Genomic DNA, 24,204 nt, shown 5'->3' with positions numbered 1-24,204 from the left:
AGCCCGGCTTGGGAATCTGAGTACCACCCCCCACCCACCCCCACCAGCTTGCCACCAAGGGCTGGAGCCACTGGCCCCTGGGGTCAGCCACAGGGAGAGCTGGCCTGGTGGGATTCACTGCAGCCCTACCACGCCAGGGCCATCTTGTGTATCCCGCCCTGTTCAGTTCCTGGTGAAAGTAGGACCCACAAGGGGGAGATCTGACAGCAAGCCCAATCCCCCAAACACTGCCCTCTCTGGCCCTGTGGGGCTGGCTGGTGGGGTGGGGCCTGCTCACCTTGGAAGGCCAAGCCAGCCTGCCTGCCCCAGACCAGGTCAGGCCCTCCGCTTTCCAGAGTGGTTCTTAGGCCACCATGGGGGGCCTCTGCTCTCTGCTCGACTGCATCCCTCTCTCAGGCCTCGTCAGCTCATCTTTAAGCCCACTCTGCCAGAAAGGGGACTCTGTGGCTCCTGGCTGTAACAGGCTGCACCCACTGTGAGGGGCCTCTGGCAGGTTAGAAAGGCCCAGAAATCTGCCAGCAGTCTAGCTGAGCCAGAGCAGAGGTGGACAGTGGACTGTGCCGGCCATGCTGCCCCGGCCTCCAATCCCAACCTGACTCCCCAGGAGGGGTTACAGTGAGGGTGGGCAGCAAGGCTGGGAGGGGCGTAGACCTGCCCAGCACACACCACAGTCGGCATGCCAGTTCCCTGGCCCCAAGAGTCAGGTCTGTATAAGAAGGACCTGAAACCAGGAGATTCTTTATTGCAAAGGTACAAAAGCAGTCACAGCGGCGACATTTACAGCAATAAATTAGGTGGTGGCCGTGAGTCGGGGCAGGGTGGGCACAGATGAAGGTCCACAGCATATGATCTCTTCTCAATAATTTATATTGGGAAAAAGTAGCACAAAAATAAATATTGAAATGAACTGCAAGTATCAGGCAGCCAGGACAGACAGGGGCGTGCAGTGAACGTGTGTTCTAGCTGCCCCAGCAGGCAGGGCCCTGCCTTCTTTGGGAAGTCCGAGGTGCCAGACAGAAAACAAGCCCATATAACAAAGAGGTGCTTGTCTTTCTTCTTAAAATTAAAAAAAAAACAACTCCATATATTAAATTGTGACAATAAAATTTCAAGGGTCTGAAAAGCAAAGCAGAAGGTGCTGCTTCCTTCCCAGGCCCTGGACCGAGGCTCTGGGCAGCAATGGTGGTTCCGTCCACCCTGGAGCCAAGGGCAGGGCACTTCCCACGCCCCAGGCTCAGCACCACAGGCCAGCAATGGGCAGCAACCCATGGCCAGCGGTCACCCGCCTCTGTGTCCTGTGAGATGGGAACACGTATCCCAGGACTGGACAGAACTTCCAATTGCTATGGCCTGCCTTGGGAGGCCTTGCACAGCACTGGCAGGGCCAGGCCTTCTCTAGAGCCCGCTGTGCCCGGCACCATCTGCAGGCAGGAAGACCAAGGAGAGGCCTTGGGCATCCTGGGCCTCTGTCCACGGCGAGCAGCCAACTTGCAGAAGCCAGGAAGGAGGATGATTCGCCCCACCCCACCCACCATCCCCCGCAGCTCTGCTCTAACAAAATCTACAGTATCAAACTGGGAAAGAAAAATTGTTATGAAAAATCTGTAAGATAAAATGTGTATATTTTATATATATATATATATTTTTTTTTCTCTCTCTCTTTAAATATTTCCCCATGGTCCTTACTGATATCCAATATGGATTACCTACCACAGCTATGGTATGGACAGCTTTTGTTAAGTGCCCAGTGAGGCCTTTGCTCTTTGTGGAGCCCATGGGCCTTGGTCTGCAGCCCAGCCGGCCCTCAGCACCTCAGGGCTGGGAGGATGACCAGCTGCACCTCAGTGCCGCCAGACTCCTAGACACTCCCATCTACTCCTAACGGTAGACACACAACCAGGCCACAGCCCTTGGGGCTGTCTGTCCTCTGGGGCTGTCCACTGCCCTCCTCCCAATGTGGTCAACACCCTGCAAGTGAACTTGGTGGCTTGCTGGGGGTCTCACTGTATAGGTGGTGGGCAAGCCATGAGGGAACCAGCATCCCCTGCACTACCCCTGCTTATCACATGTGAAGACTTCTGGTGGCAAGACACAGGGCTGGCATCCCACCAGCTCACGATGGTGGCCCTGCTAAGGGCCTGTCCCAGAGGGGCCCTGTGGCAATGGTGAGGGGAAGGGAGCCAGAAGGATTCCAAGAGCATCAGCAGTGCAAAGCCCTACAGAGCAAGATCAGGAGGTTCCAATGACAGTTAAGCACCATACTCCTTACCCATGGCCTAATTGGCCTGGACGCAACAAGGCTGTCCCAGCCAGTGCCCTCTGATGCCTGTGCAGCACAGCCTGGGGCTCCTCCACTTCCCAGGACCTGGGTCCCCTCCCTGGCTCCTGCTCCAACCTCCCTACTTGACTGCTCTGTCTCCCCCACAATGAAAACTATGGTGGCCCCTGGTCTGTCACAGAATCGCCTCCACTGCCACCTCTGTATCCACCAATATCCCTGAAGCCGTAGAACATCCTCTATTTTTTTTTTTTCCAGTACCAGGGATTGAACTCAGGACCTTGCGCTTGTGAGGCAGGCAGGGCGCCACTGAGCTAAATCCCTGGCCCAGAACGTCCTCTACTGTCACCTCCATGTCTACCAACTTCCTCCCACAACTGCGGCAGCCCTTCCTGCAGGCCCCTCAAAGACCCTCCTTCTCCCACACACTGAGCACAGCTGGTGAGCAGTGGCTCCAAGGAGACCAAGCCTGCTCCCCACTGACTGGTGGGAGACTCTTGCCCCCGTCTCCACTTGTGGACCAGATCCTGTACCTCCCTTAGTGACCCCCTCGAGTCACAAAACACAGGGACATCCATAACATTCACACTACTCTCTGACATGCCCTTTCCTCCTGCCCGACCGAGCTGCTCCTCCAAGGCTAGTGCTATGGCCATGGGTGCTGTGATGTTAGGCAGATGAACACACACACACATATTCATTCATCCTTCTTTCTCTCTCTCTCTCTCTCTCTCTCTCTCTCTCTCTCTCTCTCTCGCATTCTCGGGCAGCACTTCCCAAGTTTGCCTTGCAAGGTCCAGGCGTGGACCTAAGAGCTAACGCAGGTCACAACACATTTCCATGGGGACAACTGTAAGACTGGAGCTGCCAACAGGCCCCTCGGGGCGGCCAGAGCTCAGTGGGGCTGGTTGGCAGGACGGGGCCAACAGGGTGCTCACCCAGCCACCAGGGCTTGACATCCTGCAGGGATGCAGCACCTAGGGACCCCACCAAGTCCTGCAAATAGACCCATCTAGGGAGAAGGGGTGGCGTGAGCGTGAGCGTGAATGCGGGTGTGCACATGGGTGGCAGGTGGCAGCGGCTCCCAAGAGCCTACTCTCCGTCCTGGGCCAGCCACCAGTCCTGCTGTCCCTGCCCTTGGCCCCAGGGGGTCCACAGCGCACAGATGCTCCGCTTGTGCCGGAGATCCAGGGGCAGGCACTAGGACGCAGCCGAGAATGGCACGGAAGTGGAGGAGATCTCGGTAGACTTGACGATGGTGATGACGCTGGTGGTGGCCACCTTGGTGGGTGTGATGGGCCCTCGGGCCACAGTGCGGGCAAAGGTCTGCAGAGCCTCGTACTTGGCACGCAGGGCATCAAGCTCCAGTCGCATGCTGGTGTTCTCTCGGGCCAGTTTCTCCACCTCCTGTTGCAGCTCCACTCGCTGCCGCTCCAGCTCCTCCTTCTGCGTCACCCGCTTGATGCGGCAGCTGGCCGCGTAGCCACGGTTCTTGAGCGTGCGCCGCCGCTGCTTCAGGCGCGTCACCTCCTCCTTGGTGAGGCCCCTCAGGTGCTGGTTCAGCTCCCGCACTGACATGGACACCAGCTCATCGTCGCTGAGCACCGGGGCGTTCTCACCCGTCTCCTTCTTGACCTGCAGTGCCGCAGAAAGGGTCAGTACCAAGAGGACTTAGGATCTGTCAGCATTTGCCCCATGGAGGCCAGAGGCCCAGTGGTGTCTCACTTCCTGCACAGGGAGCAGTGTGGCACCACAAGGCCACACCAGGCAGCCCACTGGCTCCCCTGCTGTCACTGTGACCTTCCTTGAACACAGATAGCTGTTCTCCTGGGAGAGCCAGTGTTGATGTGACCCCCCCAGCCCATCACTGAGAGCCCCCAAGCTCCATGAGGACACAGCAGGGTGTTCTGCCCACAGTATTCTCTAGCACTGGGGATGGACACAGGCAGGAGCTTAACCAGCCCTCCCCACCACCCACTCATCAGGGCAAAACTGGGGTCTGGCCAGGCAGGGTTACCTCAGGGCGAAAGACCACACACACACACACACACACACACACACACACACGCACGGAGCACAGAGCCCCAGGTCTGCACATAGCTCCCAGGGGCTCTGAGATAAGAAAGCTGGCCCAAGGTCAAGGAAGCTGAGTGGACCCTGGGGTCAGCAGGAGCTGGCCACAGAGGCCACTCACCAAGGCCACTCAGCCACACCTGGTGTTAGAGGATGAAGTCAAGCAGAAGCAGGGCCGATGGACACAGTCCCCTACTGCCCCTCCCTGCATACCAAAGGTTTGTCACCGACCTCCCTAGCCAAGGACTTCTTCCTCCTAGTGATGTCCTCACCCACTCCTAAGGTCAGACCTTTCTGAATGCCCCAGAAACAGTGCTGGGAAGGAGGGCCTTCTGGGGGCTGTATGGGGACAGGATCCCACTTGCAGACCGGCCTGACTTACCTTTAATGCCTTATTCGGTTTGGGATTCGTCGTCATAACCCGGGCACAGTCACCAGGGCAGAGCCACTTGGAAATCGTACCTGGAGAGACACAAAAGAAGGAGCACAGAAAGCTGGGGATAGGGAATGAGGTGCTTGGGAAACCCATTTCTGCCTTCCCACAGCCAGATAGGCCAGTACCCTAGAGATACCCTCAGGAGCTCTCCAGAGCTCAGGTAAGACCCAGCCAACGGCATCAGCCCACAGAGAAGCTAGGAGCCCGCTTGTCCCCAGGCCTGGCAGCACATGATGCCCTTTGATAACCACCCTCTCCCAGCATGTGTTGGGAGCCACCAGCACTATAGTGTGACCACTAGGCATTGGCAGGTGTCGCCTCTAGTCCGACTCCCCTGCTGAACTCAGACAAGACATTTGCACCATGAGGACAAAGTGCTGCATCTTAAAGGCTAGAGACCAGCCACAAAGCCATCTCCAAGAACAGCTGCACCTAGCCCCAAAGACGTGTGGCTGGCTGCCCCCATCCCTGCCTGGCAAGCACTCCAGATCCAGCCTGGCTCCCTGGGGACAGCGAGGGTCCTTTCAGGGGGCCTCTGCCACTGCCAAGTCTCACTCCCAAAGACAAAAAGGGCAGGCACCTGCCACTCCTTCCCAGGCCCACCCTCCCCACAGGCACCCAGGACACCTACCAAGGCGAAGGGCACTGCAGCTGTGACATTACCACCTCAACCCTGTGGCCCCAAGGATGGGCAGGAGCTCCTAGTGGGCAGCAGGTTCAGAGGCTGCAATCAGGGACAACAGGAGCTGAAGCTACCTCTGGGGCTCCTCGGCTGTCTGGCGGGGAATCATCCTGCTGCCCGCCAGCCCCCTTGCCCGCCCTTCTCATTCTCCAGTCTGCATTGTGTCACACATTCTAATCATTCATGAAAAACCCAGCCAAAGCATCCCAGGCATGATTCCCCTCTGATAGTTGCCATGGCGACCTTGGGAGGTAGCCAACCCCTGATGGTTGTCATGGAAATGGAGAAGCCAAAAAAAAAAAACCCACCCATAGACTCATGACTTCAGGTCAGGCCTGTGCAGAGACATCACGAAGTTGTCAGACAGTAAACAAACTCATTCCCGACAACAAGGCCAGGGCTGTGGGTGGAAGCCATGGGCTTGGCTCACCCCCTCCCCACATTCCAAACCCAGACCTCGTGAGCTGGGCAGAAGCAGGGCTAGAGAAGTACCCAAAAAGGGTACAGAGAAGACAGGAGTTGGGCAGCCAGGGATTGAGCCTGACCCCTCCACTCTGGCCCCTGCCCCTCACCCCCCACCCTTTACTACTGGCTTTGGGCACCCAGCGCCCTGGTGACACCGGCCAGAGGCCAGCCCGAGGAAGCTGCTGATGTCCTCGCTCTGCAAACAGGAGGGACAAAGCGTGCATCCTGACAGGTTACACCTGGGCCCAAATGGGATGAAAGCAGCTCTGAGTGACCCCACTTCATGGCTGGGGTACAGTGACATTGGGGAAGCCACAGCTCCCACCACCCTGTGAGGGACTACAGGCTCGAAGGCCCTGGGAGCGCCCTGAGAAACTTTCCCGTGCCCAGGGAGGAGGGCCAGGCCAGCGTCAGTGACATAGCTATGTGGTGAGTCACTGGCTGTTTACAGAGCCTGCTCACATTCCCACACAGGACGCCCCTCCCGCCCCTCACAGGCTCCCTGGGGGGCCCGGGGCTGGCGCGCAGGAAAAGGAAGGTGGCAGGAAGGGGCCACTGGCTGGGCCTTTGGGAGACGGGACTGCTAAGCCCAGCCCAGAGCTCAGTGCAGGGACCTTTCCACTAAGGAGATGCCTCCACGGCAAGTGGCAGGACAGAGGTGGCCAGATACACACAGGACAGGGTCTCAGCCCCAGGGGACCCCACAAGGGTCGGCTGACCACCTCCATGAGGTCAGGGGTACTGGGACAGCATGATGGGCCCCTCTCTCACTTGAACCCCACTGTCTGCTGGCTCTGAGCCAACCACACCCACCTCACATGGCTTCTGGGGCCCCAAGACCACTGGGAGAAAAGCATCCCACAGGGTTCCTGCCGGGGCCAAGGCAAAGGCCACAGTGGGGTCTGAGCACAGGGCACTTTCTGGGTCTTTGGCTGTCTGAAGGGTGACACTCGAGGACTTCGTGGATGTGGACACACTGCCTTCCTGATGTCCCACTCTGATGTGGCAGAACTTGGAGCTGAGGAAATGAATCTGCCTTGTGGGCCAGCTTCCCCAGAGAAACAAGGGGCAGAAGCAAAGGGTGCAGAGACTCCCCACCCCCAGCTCCAGCCTACCAGCTGAGGTCAGGAAAGAAGCCCTACCAACTCGGGCCACACCGCACCCACTCACTGCCAGCTCCCAGGGCTGGGTCCTGGGTGCCCTTCCGTGATGGTGCCATACACCCCACACCTGCTTCTTCAGGCAAGGGACTTGCTCTGCTCGGGAGCCCTGGCCCTTTTGTGGGACAATCTGGCCACTGTCTGCCCAGCCAACTCCTCAGCAGACAGCCCTCATGGAAGGTGAGGCCTGCGGGGGCGTGCAAGTTAGTCTTGCCCTTCCTGGCACAATGCTTTTCATGAACTGGGTAAGTAGGTAGGACAGGGCTGGTACTTACCTGTGCCCAAAAGCACAAAGTACATCCATGAAGTTCAGAACGAAAGCCACTTTAAAACATCAGAGGCAGGAAAAATGGCTGATGGCCTTGGGAAAGAGGATTAGAGGGGAAGGTTTGTGGCTTTGCATTTTGCGATGCTGTGGATCAAACCTAGGGCCTCATGCATGCTAGGCAAGTGCTCTACCACTGAGGCACCCAGGTCCCGAGGAAAGTTTTGTAGGTGGGGAAAAACAGTAAAACAAGAGATTTCAAAACACTCTGAAGCCAGGTGTGGTGGCACACGCCTGTAATCCAGCACTCAGGAGACTGAGGGAGGACTGCTCTGAGTCTGAGGTCACTGTGGGCTACATAGTAAAAGCATCTCAGAAAACCAAATAAAGAAATAAATAGCTCTGAGGGGACTCTGTAAGACATTAACGCTGTGCAGTCTCAAGGCCACAGGAAAACCCAGAGAGACTCCTCTCCGAGCCTTGGGTTGGGGACAGCTGAGGCAGGAGGTCTGGCCAGGTAACAGGGCATTCAAAGCCCTCAGCCACAGGAAGCCTCATGGAGGTCGGCTTTCCTCCTACCCTGGCCAGAGGTGGGCATGCAGCCTCAGCAACTGGCCAGCACAACAAAAAATCTCTTCAGCAACTTCTGGTGAGAGCACTGTGAACCTTCTAACATCCACCAGCCAAGACCATGCAGACCTGACACCCCTGAGCTTCTTGGAATTTTGGAAGAGTTGCTAGAGGTGTCTGGGATCCTGGAGCTCAGAGTTTTTGCCGCATGTACCACTCCCTGATCTAACGGTATCACCACTTACCGCTGATCCCCTGGGTCCCCAGACAGCTCCTTCTACGTTCAGCACCTTTCAGGTAACTGCTGCTCTAACTGAAGAGGTTGAGTTTTCAACCCTAAGCCAGAAACATCATTGTGAGGTTTATCTAACAGGTGGGCAGGTCCATCGCAACATCTCTTAAAGAAGCAGCCCAGCTGGCAGCTCAGGAGGTGCCAACTCCACATAACTAGGGAGTAGAGATAGTGAGCCCCTCTATTCCAAGACAGACCAAGGCAGAAGGCCTGTGTCCCACAAAAAGCAGGGCAGCACCTTGCAGAGGACTTGAATCCTGAGACCAAGCATCCTTGAGGGCAGAACAGGTAGCCCAGCTCAACAGTCCAGAAAGCAGGTGATCTTCAGACAGTTGCCTCCCACCCTGAGGATCAATTTTTACTTTTCAGCTTCCAGTGTGGTTCCTTTCACTCAGGAGCTGGGAGCCTGGATAGAAGCGCTCAAAGCAGAGTGCCCTTCCAGGGCCATAGGACAGGTGACACTGTGCTGGTACCCAGTGCGTACCTGCCATGTAAACTGGTGCTGACTAACTGGAGCCCCAGCGGGCCCCACACTCAGCCCACTGAGGACAGGGAAGGCTCACCCTGCCTCCCACCCAGGACACAGCCTCCCTGGTGTGCAGCGCCGGCTTGCACCCCGTGCCTGGCCCACACCAGACTGCAGCCTAGCCCTGGCCAGACGCCCTCCGGCAAGCCACGACTGTCTGTCCAACTTGCAGGATGTCTGGTCACCTTGCATTTGCAGTCCGAGGAAGCTGTGTCATCCCAGCTACATTCAGAGGTGACTCAGGCAGCAGCTGCCATGCCAAGAGCAGGCTGCATGGCACCCCTCCTCCAGCAGCCTCCACCCTCACGGCCCTACCCCAGGCCCCCTGTCCCCGGCTCACTGAGTGGTCCCAGGCTGCCAGCTCTGCTTCAGGATTCTGTTCTGTTCCCATGTCCTGGGGCTCTAGCCAGCTCCTACCCTGTATGTGTAGCTAGACATGTCCCCTGGGGAAACCCAAGGCAGACCTGCCTGTATTCTTGCCACTTCTTCCACTGTATCTCCACCTTGGGTGGTGACAGCCACCTCCCACGGGGTCACTCAGGTGCAAGTGCCCCCAGCCATGCACCTCTCTTCCTCCTCTGTGCCATGGCTAAGGCTTGATGACCCTGGGCCCCCAGTTCTGCCCAGCCTGAAGTCCGGCCCCCACTCAGGCCCTAGCTTCTGTCCAGGACACAGCTTTGGTTAAACAGGACCCCGACTTAGATCTTGGTGCCTCACGTGCAGCTCCCCCTGGCAGGCAGAGGCAGTCTCAGGTCCCTCCTGAGCTCCCCCACCCCCAGGCCTGTCAACATTTCCGTCCTCCTCCAGCGGACCCTGCTGCACTGGGCACACGGTCCCCGTCCTCCTACAACCCAGGCTTCTTCCAGAAAGCCCTTCTAGTGGCCCTCTTTGAAGTAAACTATTGCCCTGGACCAACTGGTTCTAGAATTTTCTGTTGACAAGTTGGCCTCCTTACTGCACAGATGAACTCCAGGCAAGCAAGGAACATGCTACCTGCCCCATTCACCACAGGACGCCAAGACACTGAGAAAGGTCTGGGCTTCACGGGAGGGCAGGCAGGCCCCAGCTCCTGACCCAACCTGGGCCAGGCGAACAAACTACGCGATCACTCAGGCTCCTGTCTACCTGTTCTGAAATTCTACGGTTGTCAGATAACACTTTCAGTTTCCTGAAACTGTAAGAAAGAGGAAACATGACGGGTCTGTGACTTATAAAAAGCAAAAGTAAATACCGGAGGAACACATCTTCCATTAGCAGAGAACGGGAGGCTGGGGAGGGGAGCGTGAGTCACTGTTTACAGCTCTCAGGAGCAGCCGAACAGAGAATTCTCCCAGCTGGCCGGATTTCCATTTCCCATGTGGACTGGACCCGAAATCCAGAAAGTCCACTTCAGAAACCTTTAGACTCAGAAACACCCAGAGCAGAAATAGGCACAACTTCTAGGTCTAGACAGCAAGCAGCTTTGCCTGGGAGTGTAAACAAACCCTCCAGCCGGCACACGGCCCCAAGTGAAAGCCACACGTTGTGGACAAAGAACAGTCCAGAAAAGTCTTACTCCATGGCAGGGGCCATGAGGGTGTGGAGAACGGGTACAACACAGAAGGCCCTGACCTTCTTAAAAGCTGGTTTTGCAGGTACCCTCTGCCCAGCTCTCATTTTTAGCAACCACCTGGAAAGTACGCAACACTGAACTTGGAACGAGTTCCTCCAACTCTGGCTTGGTTCAAGTACAAAAGGGAAATGTGCTCCAGAGAAACCTGGTTTGCTTTAATACATGTTTTATTTAGAATAACAAGGTCTAGTGTAAGTTATAACAGCAGCCTCTCTACACCAAGGTCAAATTCACACTTTCCTACTGGGCTACCTATGGAGGGAAAGTCTCATAAACAGAGTTGCCTCCCCACAGCGCAACAGGTGTAGGTGACTCCCGAGGCCTGTACAGCCCACCTCCACCAGTCCTGATCCCAACACCTTCTTAAAACCTCCGTGGCCTGCAAACATCCAGGGGCATCACAGCACTTGCCCACTCTAACAACTGTGATGGCAAAGGCACAGTAAGGTCTCACCAGTGCCCACTGAGGAGTCCTAAGGGCCATTCCGGCCAATCAAAGGGAAGAGAGGGACACAGATTTCTATCATGCTGCCACTGTGCAAGCTTTGGGTCTGGGTGCTTCCTGAGGCCTGGCACTCAGCAGGAGAAGGGTGGGTGCCTGCTGATCAACAGGTGTATGAACTGTTAGAAGCATCCACTCTGCTTTGGGTACAGGACCCTTGTGTAAAGAAAGTGAAGGCACACTTACTCTCAGGAGATTGGGGAGTGCAGGGGGCTGCTGGCCTTCCCAAACCCGGACTGCTCCACAAACACCCAAGTTCTGTGCAGGGAAGTGACTCCACAGAGCAAGGTGTGAGAGTGAGGCTGCCAGGAATCATGACCAGACTGGCTCTTCCTACGGCAGACAGACAGGCTTCAGAGACCACCAGGCTTCCTGAGATATGGGGCTTTCTAGATTTGCTTCTGATTTCTTCCCGCCTCCCTGGCTTCAAGTATGCAGAGGCACACAGTCTAACATACTTGTTGGCTAAGGCGACCGTGGCCCAGGAAAACTGACCCTTAGAGTTGGAAGAGACCTTGGCTCCTGACCACACCTGAGGAAAGTGACACTCTCGCCAAGACTGTCACCTGCCGCCCTCCCCACCGACAGCTACATCTCCGCGTTCCTTCCGGCACCCCCGGCAGGTCAGCTGACTAGAGTGGCGCGGACCACCGTGGGAGGACCGGGTCACCGCTGTTCCCTCGGAGGACGCCTGGGTAGGGCCTCCCGGGAGGCGGAGGCAGCCAGGGGGTCTGACGCCGCGCTCCGCACGTGCTCATCCCACGCTCAGGTGCGCCACGGCTTCTGAGGGGTAGGGGATGGTATACGGGTCCTGACGATCGGCCCGGGCGTCCCCGTTGCGCGAAGCCCCGCGGCACGTGCGCTGGGCCGAGCCGCGTCCCCGCGGGGCAGGCAGCCGTCGGGGCAAGTGCGCACCCGCCCGTCCTACCTCGGAGCCGCCTGGGGGCCCCAGGTGCCCGGACCGTGACTCAGCGGCCGGGCCCCCGCCTGGCACTTCCCTGCCAGTCCGCGCCGCCTGGCCGCCGCCCTCTCTCCCTCACCTGGCGTCGCGGACCCGGGCGCCGCGGTTCCTCGCGGGCACGCGCTCCCCTCGCGCTCCTCCTCTGGCGCTCCCACTGGACGCCGCCTCTGCCCGCGCTCACGTTCCGACTTCGCGAAGAACAAGTCCCACCGCCTGCCGCCGGCTCCCAGACTAACACCGCTTCCGGGATCGCGCGACGGCGCGCGCAGGCTCCGCCCCGCTCACCGCACTAGCCCCGCCCACAGCACTTGCCCCGCCCCCTCGAGCGCCTCTCTGACGCCCCCTGAACTGCGCTCCGCCCTGCCGCGCTGGCCCCGCCCCACCGCGCATCCCACGCCCCTCGCTCCGCCCCTCACTGCCCTCCGTCCCTCCACTCCTTTCTGGACAGGTTGCCCACTTTTGCCAGGCACGTGCAGGGGCCTGCAGAGTCCGCGCGGTGGCCCTGTCCTACTCAAGGCGCGCCTGGGCCTTGCGTGCGTCCCAGGCTGGGGGATGATAGCGGGGCGTGAGAGCTCCCGGGGCTTTTACAGGCCGCACGCGCAGTTTGGGCACCAGGTCAACCCGTGTCTCCGATACCCCAGTCAGCCACCATCGTTTTGGGGTGTCCCACGCGCGAATGGCGTGGAACCAAGCTTGCTGACATTTCTGCAGGTCACAGGTCAAAGAGTAAGTGGGCTGGGTTCTGGGGACCCGGCAGGTCACACCACCCACTCTGTGAGCACTCAGAGGAGAAGGGGGGACCTGATCACCCCCACTGATTTCCCACCTTTGACCAAGCCAGGGTGAAGGAGAACTATTCTCCTCTGAAAGACAGTGTGAAGATTTGAAAACAGATGGCTGTCTACCAACAGCCTCTGTCCAAGGTCAGGGGAGCAGGTCCCCAGGGAAGGAAGGTCCCAGTGAAGGCAGGCCTGAGATGGGTGCAAGTCCTGAGAGAGGGCCCCAGTTGAGGCCAGCCCTTGGGGAGCCACCTCTTCCTGCTGCAGGTGAGGGACAGGGCTGAGGGTGACCTCCTGAGTCCTGGAGTCGAGAGAGCTGATCACATTTCTGAGTCCCTCTCAGGAGGAGCTGCCTAATGAAGCCATGTTAGTCTGACTGCTAATAAGGAGGAGGGTGCACCCTTGTGGGAGTGACGGGGCGCACACACACGCGCACACTCTCTCTCTCTCTCTCCTTTAGGGAATCCATTTTCCCTGGGGCACTGGAGGGTGAGGCACAACCTAGGAATGTAGGAAGCAAGTGCAGCCTGTGGGTCTCCAGGTGGGTCTGCATGTGGGGAGTGTCCAGTGGCCTCCTTCCCTGGCTCCCAGTGCTGTTCCCCAAACAGCCAGCAGGGCGGCCCTTCCTGCTGGGCACACTGAGGACCACTAGTCACCCTGCATTGTGCAACCTTCCTCCACCAAGCAGTTGCAGGTAAACAAATCAACAGGGCAGTGGCAGCAACAGCCCATCTGCCCAGGCAGGATGTTTCCAGAGGGGTCCCTTAGGGTCACGAAAGGTGTTTCCCTTTGTCCTTGCCAAGGACCGCTCCTAGGTCCTCCCTGGAAGAGCCAGGATTACCTTGTGAGTGGCCTCTCTGCCAGATCTCTCCCAGTGGGCAAGGATGCTTTGGCTCCTCGTGTGTCATTTCTCTAATGCTATCCTGGGCTTTTTATGTTGGGTTTATCATCAAAGCACCATCTTCTTATTCTTATTAGTTCTATGAAAACCAAAGGCACAAGTAGGGGACGAGTGTGGTGGTGCACGCCTATTCATCATCGCAGCACTCTGGGAGGCTGAGGCAAGTTTGAGCCCAGCCTGGGTAACTGACTGACTTAGCGAGACCCTGCCTCAGAAAATTAGAGGCCACAGGTCATACGTTGTCATAACCTTTTTGGAAGGAGGGGTTCTCTTCTTTTAACTTCTTTGAATCAAATTTCTTGACTTTACAATGGGCTTTATACAGGATCATGAATTTGGACTTTTAAACAAGTAATACTGGAACAACTTGATGACTTTTTATGAAAATATAATGTTGGCCTGGGCTTGGGGGCCCACGCCTGTAATCCCAGCACTCAGGAAGCTGAGGCAAGAGGATAGCTGTGAGTTTGAGGCCAGCCTGGGATACCTAGTGAGTTCAAGGCCAGCCTGAACCACATAGCGAGATCCTTTTTCAAAAAACAAACAAACAAAAAAGATAAAGTTGGGTCCACATGTATGCCAGTAATACTATTTTTCAATACTGGGACTTAACCACTGAACTTTTGATTTTTTTATTTTCTGATTTTTTTTTTCTGAGTTTTTTGGGACAGGGCCTCTCTATGTAGTTCAGGCTGGCTTTGAACTCACTATATAGACCAGGCTGGCGTCAAACTTCCAGTGATCCTCCTGCCTCAGCCTCCTGAGTGCTGGGATTCCTGGCATCCACCACCATGCCCAGGTTATTATTTTTTAAATTTTGAGACAGTCTGTCACTAAGTAGGCCCAGCAGAATTCAAACTTTCCATCCTCCTACTGCAGGCTCCCTGAGTGCTGGGGTCACAGGCATCTGCTGCTGCACATGGCTGTCCAGTAATACATTTTAAGTAGATGCAGAATTTTTTCATTTTCAAAAAAAAAATCATTAAATGATTCAAAAGTTCCGGAGATGGCTGGTGGAGATGGCTGCACAACAAATTTACTCAATATCACTGAATTATACACTTAAAATGGTAAATTTTATGTTATACAAAAAATTTTTTTCTAACCTATCTACTTTATTCATAGTTTTGCAGTTCTCCCAAAGAATGATAGCATGAGAAGACAAGAAGATCCAAGATCACATATTACATTCAGTTGTCATGTTTACAGTTTCTTTTAACCTGGAAAACAGTTGCTTAGTTCTTTACTTTTTATAGCATTACATTTTTGTTGTTGTTGTTATTGTTGTTTTTGTTTGTTGGGTGGTTTTGGGTTTTTTTGGTACCGGGGATCCAACTTGGGACCTTGTGGTTTTGAGGCAGGCGCCGGAACCACTGAGCTAAATCCCCGGCTGTTTTTTGGTGTTTTGAAACAAGGTCTTGCTATGTAGTTCAGGCTGACTTTGAACTCACTATGTAACCCAGCCTGGGTTTAAACTCGGAGCAATCCTCCTGCCTCAGCCTCCTGAGTGGGACATTAACATCTTTGAAGAGCAGAACTTGTTTATTTTGTAGGATGTTCTTAAATTTAGGTTTATCTGATCTTTTCATTAGATTCAGGTGATGCATTTCCAGGAGGAATACTGTAAAAGTGACCTTGTATTCATTCATATCAGAGCATTATGTCAGGAGACACATGATGTCAGTTTGTTCCATGGTGATGTTTTCTCCAATATAAGATTTCTGATTTTTCCTTTGTCATTAATATATATCAGATCTCTGGAGGAAAGTTCTCCCAGTAGCCGAAGGCACCACTGGCTCATTATACAAATTTCATTACAATTTTTTTAAAAAGTTAAATCAGGTGCAGTGGTACAGCCTGTGATCCCCACCTACTCCCAGAAGGCTGAGGCAGGAGGATCACCCCTTTGAGTACCTGGCTGCCCTGGATGCACATTCCCTTTTATTATGGCTTTATGGCCAGGTGGAGTAGGTTACACCCTGATAAATTGTCTCTTTTTGCTCTGGGAAGGGTCATGTGACAGGGCCTGGTCCGGGCATAGCAGGATCTGACCCTTCACCCCAGCTGTGCAGGGCTGGGCCTAGAGGAGAGGAATCCAGGAGGCTGGGTACCCAGGAGGGGCGAGGTCCATCCTGCTCCCTTCTTCCAGAGGCTTGGAGGTAGGGAGGGCAATGGGGAGGACTCAGGTGGCTGTGGCTGAGGTGGAGGAGAGGGAGGGTCACTAAGGCCACTAACGTGAGTCACCCTGTGGGAGCAGATGAGCAGAAGTGAGTGAACCCTAGCTCTGGGGTTCTACCCCTCAGTATCCCCATAAGCACTCACCAGAAACTGCACCCCAGAGAAGGGGGCTGGAGCCTTGGAGAGGCTGGACCGCAGGAATCCCACAGTCTCCTCAGCCATCAGTACAGTGTGGTCCTCTGGGAGCTGCTTGAGGCCCAGTGTTTGTGTCCCAAGCCTGGGAAGTGGCAGCACCCAGGCATCGTCTGCTGACCTAGGAGCATGGATCACGGGTCAATGCCCAGCTGCAGGGCACAGCAAGGGAGGCCCTGCCTGCCATGAGTGTGTGGGCCCTGCTCACTCTGGGGCAAGGCAGAGGCTGGGGCAAGTGTCCACCCTTGGGACCAGCACAGTGCCCTGGGGAAGGTTCCAGAAGTCCAGGTACACCCAGGGAGGTAGGTGGTCAGGCAGCCTTGAAACCACTTTAAAGATCGAGGCATGGCAGCTCAGGCCTGTGATCCCAACACTGTGACTGTGGGAGCCTGAGGCAAGCAGATGGAAAGTTTGACCCCAGCCTGGGCAACTTAGCAACTTAGCAAGAACTTGCCTCAAAATAAAAAATAGAATGCCAGGAATTTAGCCCAGTGGTGCCACCGCCTGCCTTGCAGGCGCAAGGTCCTGAGTTCGATCCCTGGTACCAAAAAAAGAAAAAAGGAAAGAAAGGGCTGGGGATGTAGCTCAGTGCCAAGGCCCTAGGTTCAATCCCCAATACCACCAAAAAAGTAAAAAGACCAGACTCCTCACTTGCACACAACCCTAGATTCAAAGCTGACCTCACCTGCAGAGCCATGCCCAGGCCACTGGGCCCTCCGATCCCTGCAAGGGGAAACAGCAGAGCTGTTTGGCTGGGTCCGTGGAGGAAACCCCAGGCAGAAGTGGAGGACTGAGAAGGGGGCGGGGGGGTGGGCAGCTGGGACAGGCCCGAGTCCCGAGGGTTGAGAACCAGGGCCAGTGATGACAAGGTGAAATTGACAGCCTTTCTGTTCTCTGAGCCCTCCCTGGGTTGGATGGCACCATCCACACTGGGAAAGGCAGATCTTCTTTCCCCGTCCACCGATTCAGATGCGCATCTCCTCCAGAAACACCCCGCAGATGCACCCAGAAGTGATGCTCTCACCTTATCTGGGATCCGTGAGCCCACTGATGTTGACACAAAATCAACCATCACAGCAACCATTTCTCCAACTCTGACACCAAGTGGGAGTCAGAACAATTCTGCTACTGCATAACTACCTGGAGTCCGCAGACCCCAGGGGTTAAGGACTTGGTCCTACCCCTGTTTATTTTTTATTTTGAGACAGAGTTTCAGTAAGTTGCTCAGGCTAGCTTCAAATTTGTGGCCTCCTGCCTCAGCCTCCCAAGGAGCTCAGATTCCAGGCATGTACCCCTGTTCTTGTCTCTTTGTTTCTTTTTTAAGTTTCTGGTGGTACCAGGGATTGGATTCAGGGTCTCGAGCACACTCAGCACATACTCTGCACTGAGCCCTACTCCTACACTATTTTTCTAATTTCATTTTTTTTTTCTTTTTTTGGTACCGGGGATCGAACTCAGGTCCTCATGCTTGCGCAGCAGGCGGTGAAACCACTGAGCTAAATTCCCAGCCCTATTTTTCTAATTTCAAACATGTGCATGATCTTTGAAGAAAATCTGAACAAGCCCACACAAGGAACCAAATCCTGTGTAACCTGGGGACATTTGATTTGTTTTGTTATGTTTTGTTTTGCTTTGTTTGAGGCAGAGTTTCGCTATGTAGTTCAGGCTGGCCTTAAACTCACTATGTAGCCCGAGCTGGCCTTGAATTTGTGGTAATCCTCCTGCCTCAGCTTCCTGAATGCTGGGATTACAGGTGTGGGCCACCATGCCCAGCTGGGGACATTTTTGATGGTCTGTGGGGATGATGAGAAAGAGGCTGCAGTCAGGTCTGCCCTGGGCAGGGTAGGCGGGGCAGCCCTCCAGGCCCAGGAAGGAAGGAAGCAAGGAAGAAAGGGACACAGGAGAGTGTGGGGCCAAAAGTCTTGCCTCTGCCTGGCAGAAGGACCCTCTCAGGCCCATCCAGCTGTGCCCTTGACCTCTGTCCTCCTCTGTCCACCACAGCTGACTGACAGGTCACGAGGTGTCTGGGGACTTCCACCAGCCACCAAGCAAAAGAACCCCACCCCAATCCTACAGCCTCAGCCTCTCGGTGAGACATCTAAAATGTGGATGGCATGCTAACCATGATGCTGAGAGAGGGCTGCAGGGTTCCCTGTGCCTGGCTCCCACACTGGTTCTCAAATGGTGTTCCCCAGAACCCTGGGGTTCCATCGAGGTGGATCATGAAGAGGGCCCAGGCCTCCCCGCTCTGAGGCCCCTCCACCTTTATCTGCCCTGCGCTGTGTGGTTGGCAAGTACATTCTGCACCTTCTCAGTGTTTCAAAGACAAGGAACCTCACCATCATTGGACAAAAAGGGAAACTGAGGTTGGGAAAGGGGAAGGGGCACAGCTGTCAGATGCCTGCCCCCTAGCCAGATCTCTGCCATCCTCCAGCCCTGGGGAGAAGATCCTCTCACCACATATCAGCTTCCCTCCTGGGACTCCTGGGGCAGAGGTAGCTGTGCCAGCCCTGCCTTCTCAGCTGGGAGACCAGTGGCCTGGGGTCTCTTGGGGTCAGGAGGCCTTGGGTTCCCCCTCCCTGCCCAGCAGGCCACCTGTCCCTGCTGTCCCTGCTCATGACGGGGACTCATTTCCTCATGAGCCTGCCTGGGCTATTTTTGGACAATTGTTGGAAAGCAAGTCCCCGGCTCCAGCCAGAGGCTGCCTCTGCGGGCTTCCTCTTCCAGCCAGGGTTCAGTTGGGGTGGGAGCTGCCTCGAGGGTCTCAGGTGCTGGTGAAGCAGGCTGCTGGCTGCGGTGTCCTCCAGAGTGACGTTCTGGTAGCAGATTCCAGTGAAGCCTCCACACTGGACTCTAGTAGAGCATGTTCTTAAGCCCTCCCCGGCACAGGTGGGCACCAAGCTGTTCCCTGGTGTCTAAGTCCTGGTCACACAGACTCCCAGCTCTGAGGCCAGTCACCAGGGTGGGGCTTCCTGCCTGGAAAGCTGTTTCTAAATGCAGTGGGCAGGACAGCTAGGGAAAGGCCAGTACCCCTGGCGCCCTGTGGTTACTCCCTGGGGTGCCGTGTCCCACAATCCCAGCCACATACCCAGCATGTGGCCTCAACAACCCCAGGAGAGCAGGACCTCCTTGTGTCCATCTGCCTGGTAAGTAAACTGAAGCCAGAAAGGAAGGGAGCCTAGAACCGGCAGCCACTAAATGAGGAACCAAACTCCTCCGGGACGTCCCTGGGCTGAGCCCTGTCCTGTTGGGTCTGTGGCACTGGGCTGGGCCCTAAGAAGTGGCATTGACAGGATCTGCCCACCATGGTGGCCTAAGACATCACAGAGCAGGATGAGCCCGGCGTCTCTGAAAGCCTGGAGTCCCAGAGGGTTGAGGGTGACAGACCAGGAGCATGGTCGCCTGGCCCCACTGCAGTGGAGCTGCCTGACACACAGTGGACAGCAGGGACAGAGTGGCCAAAGGCGTCTGTCACTCAGGTGGCAGCCAGCCAGCCATCCACAGCTCTGACTGGGGACCCAGAGGCTGCCCACGTGTTCAGAGGTGGACACCCTGGGAGGGAACAAGAGGACACTGGGGCACTGGTGGGGCCCACAGGTAGGCGGACCAAGGAGAGAGGCAGGGCCCAGCTTGCCACAGGGGCCAGGAGGGTCCCACAGAGAGGGACACATGGGGAAGAAGGGGACACCGGAAGCGAGAGAGCAGTGGCCCTCACGGGAGAGGGGCAGCCCCATCTTGACAGGAGAGGACTGGCCAGGCCAAGGTCTGTACAGGATGAGGAGACATTTGGGGTCAGGGAGTCTTTTTTTTTTTTGTACCGGGGATCGAACTCGGGAACTTGTGCTTGTGAGGCAGGTGCCGGAACCACTGAGCTAAATCCCAGTCCGCGTCTGGGAGTCTTTATGTCCTTTGTCTTTTCTTCTGATGATGGCAGGACAGGGCTCCCCGGACAAGCCACCCAGGTCTGGGTGCTGTGGGGGGACCTCAGGCAGGGCCTGCCTTGGGGCAGCACACAGAGTCCCTCCAGCCAGGGAGGGGACGGAGGGACGTTTCAGGAGAGGTTGGGGTGAAGACCTGGAGAGACTGGACGAGCGGCCCAGGGTGGGCTTGGTCTGCGCAGGGAGCCTGGAGCCGGGGGATGCTGCCTTTCATCGTGCCCACGCCAGTGTCAGGCCCAGGCTGGCAGACGGCAGCAGCTGCTTCCTGGCATGAGGACAGTTAGACCACAGGAGGCTGCCATGCCTGCCCTCCCCACTTTGATGGGTTCCAACCTCCTCCCAGGCAGTGCCTCAGTGGGCCTGGAGGCTGAGCTGCCACACGGCCCCTAGGGCAGGGGTGAGGCTTTGGCTATCAGCACAGCTTGGGGGCACAGTAAAGAGGTCCTGACAGTGGGCAGCCCCAGGCCTGGAGCTCAGCTCTCAGGCTGCCCTCCCTCCATGCCAGGGCAATGGCACACTTCCTCCACCCAGCCACCGGCCTCTGTGGAGCAGGTGCAGCCCCCGCGCCATGGGGCCCCAAGATCAGTCCTGCTGGTGGCTCAATGCCAGGCAGGGAGGGGGTCTCAGGGCAGACAGTGAAGGACAGGTGGCCATCAGCCTGGATGGCATCTGAGTGCTTGGGTTCTACAAATCTCGAGTCAAAGCTATTTAAGGAAAGGAGGAAAGAAAGGTGGGGGGAGAAGCTGGGTGGTACACACTTCTAATCCCAGCTACTCAGGAGGCTGAGGCAGGGAGATCACAAGATTGACCCTAGCCTGGGCAATTTAACAATTTAGAAAGACCTTTGTCAAAAATAAAAAAGGGCTAAGGTTGTAGCTCAGTGTGAAGGTCCTAGATTCAATCCCCAATACTGCAAAAAAAAAAAAAAAACACCCAAAAAACAAAAACAAACAAAACCCAAGCAGCAGGCCAGGGATTTAGCTCAGTGGTTCCACCACCTGCCTTGCAATCGCAAGGACCTGAGTTTGAGCTCCGGTACCAAAACAACAACAACAAAAACCCCAAGCAATGGTTGGGTATGCTGAACATACACAGACTTTCGCCTTGCTGGTACTCCTTGAGCGTACAGTGTGGCAGCTGTTTACATTAGCACTTACATTGTGCAGAGAAGTTCATAGCACACAGGAGGGAGTGCCCAGTTCTCTGCAAAGCCTGTGCTACTCCGTAAGGGACTGAGCCTCCAGGGGTTGCGGTGCCTACAGGGTCCTAGGATTGTCCCTTGGGCGAGGGCTGGCTGTAAGCTCAATCCAGGGGGTATCAAGTGTTACACAGACACTGAGGTGACAGCCAGGTCCAGAGAGGGCCAGGCATTAGTTGTGGTGGGCAGGCAAGGGGCCATAGTGGGAATGTCTGCCAGGAAGGACAGCAGGCGCCAAGCCCTGTAGTGGGAGCCAGGCTGAGCCGTTGCAGAATGGGGCAGTGGGGAAGGGGAGCAGATCACAAAGCCTGGGCCTAGAGTCCCACAGGGTGGACAGAATCCCACACATACCTGGCCACCTGGAGCCTCTGTGTGGGACCTGCCTTGGAAACAGCATCACAGCGGACAGGGCTAAGGTGAGGATCTGGAGATGAGAAGCAGGCACCCAGGGACACAGAGAGCCCGATGGCCGCGTGACGCACAGGCAGAGGTGAGCATGCATCCCTGGCAGAAGGCGCCAGGGCTACTGGGAGCTGGGAGCAGAGACAGGAAGGAGCCTCAGAGGGAGCACGGCAGCCCACACCTTGATGTGGACTTGGGCTGCGGAGCTGTGAGCAACAGCCTGGGTGGGTCGTGACAGTGGCTACAGGCCAGGGGCCCTGGAAGGTGAGGCCCAGCACCTGGTGTCAGGCTTCCAAGCTGCTCTGGCTTTGCTGCTCTTTCCTCCTCTTGCTCCTCCCATTCTTCCTCCTCTTCTTTTACACTACTGAGGACTGAACCCAGAGCCTTCAAACTGAGCTACATCCCCAGACCATTTTATGTTTCATTTTGACTCAGGATCTCGGTAAGCCATTAAGTTGCCCACACTAGACTTGAACTGGTGATCCCCCTGGCTCAGCCTCCCAGAGTGCCCTGGCTGCTGTGGGGAACCCACCCACTGTGAAGGCCAGCAGGAAGCAACAGACTGGTGGCAATGGTAGCCAGGTTGGGATGCTTAGACGGCACAGCTGAGAGGCTGCTGCAGGGCTGAGGGTGTGGAGAGGGAGGGGTGGGGATGATCTCAAGAATCAGGAGAAATTGGTAGAAAATGAGCAAATGGTCTGAGGCGGCAAATTTGAAGACTGAAACAATCCGTGGCTGGCAAAGGAGCATGTGGGAAACACTCCTTGTCATTAGCCATTGAGGAAATGAGTGAAAGCCACGGTGAGATACCGCTATGAGGCATTGGAGCACATTTCCATCCCTCCTACTGCGCATCTGTGGGGGATGGATCCACAATCGTCAGTGTCCGGGCTGCCAAAGAGTCACACGGTCACACACAGCACCAACGGAGCTCCGAATAAGCACACGGAACGAAAGTCCTGTGTGGTCCCATTACTACAAATCTTTGGAAAGGAGATGAGCGTGCTGGTGTGCGCCTGTGATCCCAGTACTGTTTCGGGAGGCTGAGGCAGGAAGATGGAAATTTGAGCCCAGCTCAGGCAACTTAGCAAAACTAAAAAGTACTGGGAATGTAGCTCGGAGCAAAGGCCCAGGTTCAATCTCTAATACTGCAATAATGAGTGAATGGATGGAGGGAGGGATGAATGCAGGTTAGACCAGCGAATCTGCAGAGCCCACTTGCACTTCTCGTGCTGGGGAACATAAGACAGATTTGCTTCAAGGATCTCTGGTCATGCATCCCAGGTGGCACAATGCTTGGGTCTTGGGGGCCCAGCCTGACCCCCAAAGGTTCTAAGGCTGCAGCTGTGTGTGGCCACCTTGCAGGCCTCAGGTGAATGCCACACATGCCTCCCCAGGGAACAGGGAAGCTGGGACTGGGAAGGGCAGACAGTACTAAGGACAGTCCTGGTGGTAGAATCAGGATTCGAACCCAGAGCCCACTGTGCACAGAGCTGTAAGTGCAATGGTGAGAACTGCAGGCCACTTTTGGGGCAGAAAGGTGGGGAACTTAGGCCCACACTACTGGAGTGGGGATGTGGCCTGCAGGAGGATGGGCGACACACAAGAAAGCACTGTAGCCAGGTGTGGTGGCTCGTTTGTAATCCCAGCCCTCTGGGAGGCTGAGGCAGGAGGATTGCAAATTTGAGTCCAGCCCACGCAATTTAGCGAGACTCTGTCTCAAAATACAAAATAAAAAAGGGCTGAGGATATAGCTCAGTGCAAAGGCCCTGGGTTCAGGGAAATAACAACAACAAACCAACCCACGGCCTGCTGGCAAAGGGGCTGGATGGAGTGGGGATAGGCCAGACTTTTTACTGCCTACTCTTTGGTACCTTTTTTTTTTTTTTTTTAAATTTTGTTTTTGGTACTGAGGATCAAACTCAGGTCCTTGTGCTTGCGCAGTAGGTGGCGAAACCACTGAACTAAATCCCCGGCCCTCTTTGATACCTTTTGACTTTTGCTCCTGTCGGTGTTTCATCTATTATAAAATAATAAATGAAGATCTTAAACAAAAATCAAATCCCCCTTCTTGCTCTGCCTAGTACCCGCTGCTGCTGGGAGTGGGTGGGGCAGGTAGGTGGGGGTAGCTCCTCTCTCTGGGGACCAGGCTTGTGACCTTGACCCAGGGGAAGATCTGGAGTTCTGTCCTTGCCCCAGTGCCGCTGGCCTCCCGCCCAGCAAGGCATCCTGACACCAAGGTGACATCAGATCCCTTCCTGGGAATGGCCTTGGGGGTGAGTGGCTGGCAGCACTGACCCTGAAGGAAGCCAGATGGTGGGCTGTATACAGAGCAGGGCCATCTACCCTCTACAGTGCCCAAACTGGGGATCTCAGCTAGCTGTCCACCCCTGATTTTAGCTCCTGCCATTCGATGATTGGTAGAAAAGCAGGACTCTCTAATTCTTTTTTTTTTTTTTTTCAGTACTGGGGATTGAACTGAGCACTATTTTTATTTTTTATTTTGAGACAGGGTCTAAATTACTAAATTGCCCAGACTGGGCTAGAAGAATTTGTAATCCTTCTGTTTCAACCTCCCAGAGTGCTGGGATTATAGGCGTGCACCACAGTGCCTAGTAGGATTCTGATTCTTCTTTATTCTTTTTCTTATGTACTGAGGAATCGAACTCAGGACCTTGCACTTGCGAGGCAGGCGGTGGAACCACTGAGCTAAATCCCCGGCCCAGGATTATGATTCTTATTGCTACTCTTAGCTTTTCGTCCTAGTTGTCTGCAGGAAGAGGCCAAACAGCGC

At 55.7% G+C, this 24,204-nt stretch overlaps 1 protein-coding gene and 1 long non-coding RNA gene across 6 annotated transcripts; one reads left to right on the top strand and one right to left on the bottom strand.

The window, feature by feature from the left end:
* Positions 1-718: 718 nt before the first annotated feature.
* Mafk (MAF bZIP transcription factor K) lies at positions 719-12,084 on the bottom strand. 5 transcript variants are annotated; one of them, XM_021254635.2, is made up of 4 exons: positions 11,902-12,050; positions 7,370-7,455; positions 4,734-4,813; positions 2,986-3,913 (listed from the first exon to the last, which is right to left on the bottom strand). In XM_021254635.2, exons 2-4 carry the CDS (start codon positions 7,392-7,394, stop codon positions 3,479-3,481), a joined length of 540 nt encoding a protein of 179 aa, XP_021110294.1. In that variant the 5' UTR covers positions 7,395-7,455; positions 11,902-12,050; the 3' UTR covers positions 2,986-3,478. The 5 variants fall into 5 exon arrangements, with proteins under 5 accessions (XP_004840409.1, XP_021110294.1, XP_021110296.1 ...); XM_021254637.2 differs by lacking the exon at positions 11,902-12,050 and adding an exon at positions 5,419-5,511 and having other exon boundaries at positions 7,370-7,533; XM_004840352.4 differs by lacking the exon at positions 7,370-7,455 and having other exon boundaries at positions 719-3,913; positions 11,902-12,084.
* A 295-nt stretch (positions 12,085-12,379) lies between these two features.
* On the top strand, positions 12,380-14,745 carry LOC147822686 (uncharacterized). Its single transcript, XR_015445498.1, has 3 exons — positions 12,380-12,548; positions 13,062-13,142; positions 14,628-14,745. It is a non-coding gene; the product is annotated as an uncharacterized LOC147822686 (long non-coding RNA).
* The last annotated feature ends 9,459 nt before the right edge of the window (positions 14,746-24,204 follow it).

The sequence above is a fragment of the Heterocephalus glaber genome, unplaced genomic scaffold, assembly GCF_053883595.1.
Source record: "Heterocephalus glaber isolate CG9 unplaced genomic scaffold, H.glaber_assembly_v1.0 deba00001610, whole genome shotgun sequence".
NCBI lineage: Eukaryota > Metazoa > Chordata > Mammalia > Rodentia > Bathyergidae > Heterocephalus > Heterocephalus glaber.
Note: the sequence above shows the minus strand (reverse complement) of the source record. Positions and strands in the feature narration are given on the sequence as shown.